This window comes from Morone saxatilis, unplaced genomic scaffold (assembly GCF_004916995.1).
Source record: "Morone saxatilis isolate NCDOM2014 unplaced genomic scaffold, NCSU_SB_2.0 Contig9, whole genome shotgun sequence".
Taxonomy (NCBI): Eukaryota; Metazoa; Chordata; class Actinopteri; family Moronidae; genus Morone; species Morone saxatilis.
Genome location: NW_023340268.1, coordinates 1,826,363 through 1,834,250, shown reverse-complemented (window position 1 = coordinate 1,834,250; position 7,888 = coordinate 1,826,363). Strand labels below are relative to the sequence as shown.

The following is a 7,888-nucleotide window of genomic DNA, read 5'->3' as shown; positions in this document are numbered from 1 at the left end:
TGAAGATACAAAACAATTCTCTTTATTATTTATTTATCCACAGGACACATTTCTGCAGAAATTATTGGATTTAGGCTGTTCAATCAAAACTTCAAAACCTGACATCCAAAAGTGCATCGAATTTAAACTGATCATTCTTACAGCGACATCGCTAACATATTACAATCACACACACCACCATAGACTGCTAAAAAGCACATTTACCATGTAAAAACAAATCAATTCTTAAATCCCTGATTTATAAATTCTACTACAGAATCATTTAAAAATATCATGTAAGCATCATTTATGTGGTATAAGGCACCAATACACTGTAGGACCACAACGAGCCTATATAACACTATATAGAAGTGTCACAATCCTCCTCCAAGGCTTCTAGTGACTCAACTGAGGCTGATATAACTAACAGCCACTGACCTCCAGATTAGCACAGATACATTCTATATAGATATACAATCATTTACAGGTGATTATCAGTATAAAATATATGATGATTGATTATTGGTATCAAAATTGGAAAGATGTTTTTTAGAATAGTTGGTGTATATAACAAAAATATTTAAAAACATATGTAAATCTCTGCATTATTGATCCATAGCTCTAACATAAAGAGAAAAGAGCACTGGGATGCACCAGTTATTAGTAAATCTATTGCTAAAATTGTTAAGTTCTTCCTGAGTTCTTAATAACCATAAGCTGTTTTCTGGTGATTTACTAAACCGGGCTGCACCATTAAGTTCAAGCAATGTCTTAACTAGTACAGACTAGAGTTATGTGTACAAACATCTGTAATGCACTTCAATCAAAAGCAATCATAAATGTAGAAACAGAATGTCACTGTAGAATCGCAAGCTGTAAAAAACTTCTACTTCTACTGTAAATGTATTTTACTTTTCTGAGTTTCCTAGTTGGAAATCCTGCTTCAGCGGGTATTCCAGTGGAAATTGACTACCTGAAATATTAGCTTCGTCAGTTGGTGGTCAGTTAGCTACATAGCAGTAACACCTTGCTGTGACTGAGTGTAAATTATTTTGTAACAGCCGATCTTTACTTAACAGTTTTTGTGGCAAAACTTTAATGACTGTAAAGCTAAGTTAATATTTGTAATACTTTTCAGGAACTGATGCAACCGGCTTATGATACATGATGATAAATATATACTGAAATTGTTTTTCTGTAATGTCTTATCTTTGATTAACATTAATTTCTGGCAACTTTAGAGGATTTTAGAGCACAGATTGCATTTTTGAGTCAGCATCACAAGTCAGTACGATTTTTTTCCTCTCCACCTTTCCTTCTACTCTTTACTCTACAAACTGAACATTGCCCAGCACGTCATCTTAAATACTCTGAGGTTGTGTTTCTTCCAAAGTACACTCTTTATTTATATATTTGCCAGGTATCAATCATAACTTCATTACAAGAATGAATGTGAGGTTTGCTTCAATGACTCTACAATTTCAAATACCAGTGGGAAACATTTAGTAGCATCTAGTGGTGAAGCTGCAGATTGCAGCCAACTGAATAACGCATCTTCAAAGTTTAAGGGAAACTACGGTGGCTCACTATTTTTTATTTTGATCTGTTATCACTTTATTATTTTATATCTCAAGTTGTTTGTATTTTTCTTTTTCTTTTATTAAACAAAGACCATGCTCAAAAACATGAAATCTCAAAATTAGAAGATTATTTATACTAGATTCAGCTATTAGTTAAGGCAGGTACAAACACAACACTTGTATGTCTGTACTGTATTTCGATGTTCCCCTGGAAGACTACAGGCACATACATGTGCTTTTGATGGGGGTCATTACACAAACAATAAAGTTACAAGAAGTCTGAAAGGCCCATCTTAGACCTTTGGTTTGTCTATTCTGGGCTACTGTAGAAACATGGCGGTTTAACATGGCGGACTCCGTGTAAGAGAAGCTCCCTCTGTAGCCCAATAACAGCCCCATAATAATCCCATAAAAGCTTATTTAAAAGCTAATATTTATTAAACCATTACCAAGAAAAAAAAGAACATGTAAAAGTTTAAGATTGAGAATTCATAAAAATAAAAAGAGTATGGTAACTGCTGTGGAGTACAGCTACCTTCAATGTTCTTCATACTACTGTAAAACCTTTTTAAATTAATGGTTTTAATTTAACACCTTTAACCATACTTCTGTCCAGTGCTGTGGACAGAGTGGACCACCAGTGCTTTTGTTAAACAAAAGTCTCTGATGTCCATCCTGTGAAATATGAACCTCAATATCTGACTGACTTGTGTCAGATCTAAACAACGTGTGAATTTAAAAATGAGGTGGAATTATACTTGCAAAATATCAGCTTTCTCAGGTCTTAAGGGAAAATGGAGAACACACAGCCCTTTGTTAAAACCTCACAAACTGTCTTTCCACTTGTTTTCCTCTGATGATGGAAGCGGTGCTGACGTCTCAGTGTGGTATGGCGGTGCTGGCACCAGCACCCATCTCCTTCTCACAGATGAAGCGGCAGTACATGCTGCAGGGGGCGTCGTACCAGCTCCGGATCGCCACTCGCTCCAACACACGCGTTTTCACAATGTAGCCACAGTCCTCGTCAATGTGATTGTTGGGCTCGCCGACCTCCCAGAAACTACAGTCAGAAGAGAGCAAGCAATCACTTTGGTCAGCAATATGCTTAAAGTCATCCAGAAATAGTGTCACTGTTAATGTAGTTATTATTAGTTGACACAGAAATCATGGCTGAATAGCTGGAATAGTACCTTTAATCAGGCAGTGTCAGTGAGATAAAAGCAACACAATTTCCACTAATTTCAGTACAGGTCTGTCCAGAAAAGCAGTTCCGGAGATAAACATAAAAGCTGCTGATGGCATGAAAAGTGATTAAGTTTCATGGATAAAAGTTAAATATTTCAATAAATGCAAAGGCTGAACAGAGCCAAGCAAGAAAAACTTGAGGAAAATATTGGCATCTCAGCAGTAAAAGGGGAAGGGAAGGAATGATAACGGGTTACTCATAAACAAATGCATTCAAAATGAGGAAGAGAAATCAGATGATTATTGGAAAATCTGTTGAGTTGGCACAAGATGGAAAATAAACTGATCTGACTTAGAATTTTAAAAGTTAAAGTATCTTTCAACATGTAGTCTTTGGCACTGGCACATTTGTTTTTCATCAGAGGTTAAGGGTCACCTGCAATGCAGCGCCCTGCAGCAGTTTAAGAGTAACTAAACCCACACCACTTTTCTTCAACTGAAAAACCTAGATTGCATATAGATATTCAGGTCCAAACGTTGACATTGCATTGTAAATAATAAAGCGACCTCCCTCTACTGGTTGAAACTGTCCCACATAAAAACGTTGCTGGGAGGGAGGGAGCTAACAGAAATTAGTTTTTTAGTTACACTTTAACAGCACTTTCATAACCCTCCTCAGAGCTGCTGTTTGCAAGCACACATGACCCTGGCCTCCCTCTAGCTGTTGTCTCACATCTGGAACATCTTTAACTCTTTAACTCTTTACTGACTGTCCTATTCATTGTTGCTTTCGTTAAAACAAAGTCTAAATAGGACTGAAACTAAATGATTATTTTTTCATCAATGTACAAGATTAATTATTTTATTTGTTAACAGATTAATATAAATAGAATTCATGTTTTTAAATTTGTAAAAACACAATCCGAAATTTTCAGTAGTTCAGCTTTGGTGGGTTCTAATAAATTATTATGCTAATTATTATTATATTATGTAAAAACACAATCTGAAATTTACAGGGGACCAAGGTAATGGTAAACGGTTCTTTTGGCTCGGCTCACTAAAAAGAACCGGCTCTTTTCGGTCCAAGTGGTCCTCAGATTTTTGTTGCTTTAAATGTATTATTACCCCATATGTGAAATGATGATCTAAGTAAATACATTTATCAAATGTTATAACACACATACAAAATAAATTTATTAATACAAACAAAAGCCAATTCAATTTAGACAAAAGACTGCTCGATATGACATTTTTTAACTAACCAGGTTCACACTTGTCTTTTGAACTGTTACATTTAATATACTATATGTCAACTTTACTGTGTTCCTGTATCTTTTCCTCACCTTTCGGTGTGTAGTCTCTGTCCTATGTAGCAAGATTCTCTCGCTCTTACGTCTTCTCCACCTGTTATGCTCATGTTCCCTGTGTGTCTGTAACCTCCTCCACCCTCCTGCTCCAGTGTGTACACAGCGGCCACTCGCGGCTTTAACAGAAAAAAACGGGGAAAAAACAGGAAAAAAATCTGGATCTGGCTCCCAATCGTTCACTTCAAAGAGCCGGCTCTTATGTGGTGTCTATATGTCTTCAAATTGCTTTTTGTCAAAGCAACAGTCCAAAATATTACATTTACAGTTAATGTAACAGAGAAAAGCAGTAATTAAACGAATTTGCCATTCAGTCTGATTATCAGTAACTTAAATAATGAATTGATAATCAAAAGAATTAACTGTTGCTTGTCACTAATGCTGAAACAGATCTGAAAAAACTAAAAAGAAAACTAAAGCAAAACTATTGCTGCTGCAGTAAGGAGTCAGCCTTGGCCAGCTCTTCCTGGTGAGCTACCTGGGAGCCCCCACCAACAAGAAGTTCTGATAGTATACTGGCATGTTTCTTGTGTTGCTAAAATGAGGATCACATCTTGTTTTGGTTACAAGGAATGACACTCCAGTAAAACAGGAAGTAGTTTAAACTTAACATGGTCATTCGCCTCGTCCACTTCCCCTTTTTACTTCACTGACTACGTCTTTCCTCTGACCGCCTGACTTTCCTCAACAACTGTCACTGTGCAGCTTGCAGGCCAAAACCTCTGCCAAAGTCTGTGAGTACGTGAGAGGCCAATGTTCAACAGAGGTAAAAGTCAAATGGTCAGTCAATCTGTGTGTGGGTGTTCGGCCAATGATGTGTGTGTACCACAGACAGTGTGGAGCCAGAGGAGTGGAGACACAGTTTGGATTAACTGTTCATTGTATCAAAGCCTGAGCTGAAGTCCTCCCACCATTCAAGGTTACATTTCATGTCCTGTCAAGTTGTTGATATTAAACACTGAGTGAGGAATTTGTGTTTATTGTACACTTTTGTATGTTTTGCAGGCTTTAGGGGTTTTTGGGTATTGTTCTTCACTTTAAGGGTGGAAGAAAATATCAAAAGATATCGTATCGAGATATTTTATGTTGTTTATCGATTCTCAAAAACTGCATTGCTTTTCGTGTCCCAACTGATAGCAGTGTTGGAAATGATTTAGGTCTAGGATGTTTATTTATGTTTAAGTGATGTAGTTTTTATTGATGGGTATTGCACTGCATTAGATTTTACAGGTTGTTCTATTTTTCTGGTCACTCAGAATAATCTCTAACCAAACAACAACCTAGAGTAACATGCACACACTATCTTTCTCTTTCTTTTCTATTTATTGACACAGCTTTAGTGACATCTTCCTCTATACAGCATGTAATGAGCCTTTTATTTACTCCTTGTTTCATACAACCTTCTTCAGCCAGTCCTTGAGAAAAGGCAGTTGAATGAGAGACTGCATTGCGTAACAAAAGCTAGCGCAACAGAGGCTAGACCAAATGTGACATCAAGACTTCGGTCGGTGTGCGGTGTGGTGCTGAACGCGTAAACCTACCCTCCGACCAGCGGGGTGCCATCCACCCACTTCCAGTGATCCTCCGTGTGCTCGTCAGTGATCCCAAACCAGAAAGCGTTCCAGTGGCCTCTGGGCAGGAGATTCCACAGAAATGTCTGAGAGGAAACACAGACATAAATGTTTAGGCGTATTCAAGACTCTTCAAGACTCAGCATTCATCACTCACCACAAGAGTTGTGGTTGCAGTGATTCATAGTGTACGAAACCTTGAACATTTTATTGACTACTCTGTTTTGCAGCCACTGCTGTCCTTACCACTCTTAACTGGCCGCAAATGATCAACAACTGCTAGGCTAAAAACAAGGCCACATTCTGGCCTTTGTCATGTCTCAAAAAGTGACATCCATATAAAAGTTTGGTCTCATTTTGAACCGAAGTATCTGCAGATTAATTTCATACCATATATGTTATGATCCACCGACGGAACGATATGAGGTGAATGAATCACGCCACCATCTTTCATCTGGCAGTTACCATTCTTGTTTTAAGTGTCAGTTCTTTTATTTGAGTAAAGAATGTGTGTACTTTTGCAACCTCTTGAACTCATTGTCTTCACTCAAAATAAACTCCAACATCTTGGATGTCATGGCCCCTGGTCGTACTGTACCTGCTCCTCAGCAGTGTGGATGATGGCCAGGTAACCTCCTTGGCTCTCGCAGTACGACTGGCTCTCTGGCCAATCCCTTGTGGTTCTAGAGATGAAGTAACAGCTGTTGTTGAAGAGATGCCAGTCCACGGGGCAGACGATAGGGGCAGGCGTCACCTTCGTCGTCGGTTTGATCACCTCAGGAGCTGATGACACCCAGACGGAGAGAGATTAGGCAACAGAAGAAGAACGGTACAGTTCCCCAACATCTATATTTCATAGCTCTACTGTAGCTCACACTTTAGCGCTACAGTAAGCGTAGTATGCACGCTTGCATACAAACATCGCGGCATCTACCTTTAGTGGCGGCCAGTTTGGCCTGCAGCTCATCCTTCTCTTTCTGCAGCTGATTTTTCTCTTGCTGCAGTTTGTTGATGGACGCCATCAGAGCCGTCACGTTTGTGTCCTGCTTCTGCTTCTCTGAGGTCGCTTCACCACCACCCTGAGGTTTGTTCTTATCTGTGGAACCAACAGAACGAAGGTTAAAAGAAGTTAAAAGACATTTAGTCGTTGGTAGCTAGGTGCACGGGATGCTTACAAAACAACAAAGGTAAAGATTGAGAAGCAATAAATATGACCACCTGACGCCATTATCAGAACCATTTGTAAATATGCAAATACACTTTATACATATGTCTCCCAGGTGATACATATCAATGCAAAAAAAGAAGACAATTGTGGTGAAATATCTGATGAAACAGATAATTCCCAGATCCATCCTTCCACAGAAAATAATAGTGACAGACTTCTTTAACTTCTAAAATCCCCCAGCAGCTGAGCAAAGTGTCAGGACAGCTGAATAACACAATTAATAACAATAAGGTATCCAAATTCAGATTGTTTATTGTTTATTATTGTTATGTTTGTTAAAAAAAAATACTATTGGCTTGCATATTGGTATTGGATTTTCTAAACTGCCAAATATTTATATCAGTATCTGCCTCAGTAGTTCAGCTTTGGTGGGTTCTAATAAATTATTATGCTCCTGTTCTGGGCTAAGCAAGGACACCCTTATTTAAATAATACAACATTTAAATTCACATGCCATAGCTATTTATTTTGTTGAATTTATTAAAGAAGGGCGGCCATGCTAACCTGAAGGATTGAAAAAAGGTAAATAATGTTAATTCAGGTTAAATGTATTTTCTCTTTGTTTAAATTCTTCTTCTTTGCCTGCCTCACAGCTGGCAGCAGTTCAGCAAACAAGCTCATTCAAAAGCAGAAGCAGCTTTTCAGCCTCCTGACTGTGTGGCTGTTTCGACATAACAAGCACACGTACACACACACACACACATACATGTGCTAAATGCGAATAAAATCCATGCAAACAATTCATAAATATGCCTGTCAGTGTTGCAATATGCCTGTCAGTGTTGCAATGTGCAAACCACTGTATCCTCTTTTTTCCCACCTGAAACCGCTCATTCTGCAATTTTGAATTTACTGTTTCTGCCCCATTTACACAGAGTGAACAGATGATGAGCTCCAGTCACACTGTGTAATTTTTATTTTCCCGTGTAGTCTCCTGAAATGTTCAGTGGTGCATCCAGATTGGACAAGGTACGTTTTATC

The 7,888-nt window shown here is 38.3% G+C and overlaps 1 protein-coding gene across 1 annotated transcript in view; it reads right to left on the bottom strand.

Moving 5' to 3' along the window:
- The window catches only part of LOC118342795 (CD209 antigen-like protein 2), a 12,047-nt gene continuing 4,159 nt past the window's right edge, over window positions 1-7,888 (bottom strand). Inside the window, exons 3-6 of the mRNA XM_035681458.1 lie at window positions 6,614-6,775; window positions 6,278-6,462; window positions 5,650-5,765; window positions 1-2,619 (exon numbers count right to left, since the gene is read on the bottom strand). Of these exons, the coding sequence (XP_035537351.1) occupies window positions 2,439-2,619; window positions 5,650-5,765; window positions 6,278-6,462; window positions 6,614-6,775 (644 nt within the window). The 3' untranslated portion in view covers window positions 1-2,438. The remainder of the gene's footprint in view (window positions 2,620-5,649; window positions 5,766-6,277; window positions 6,463-6,613; window positions 6,776-7,888) is intronic.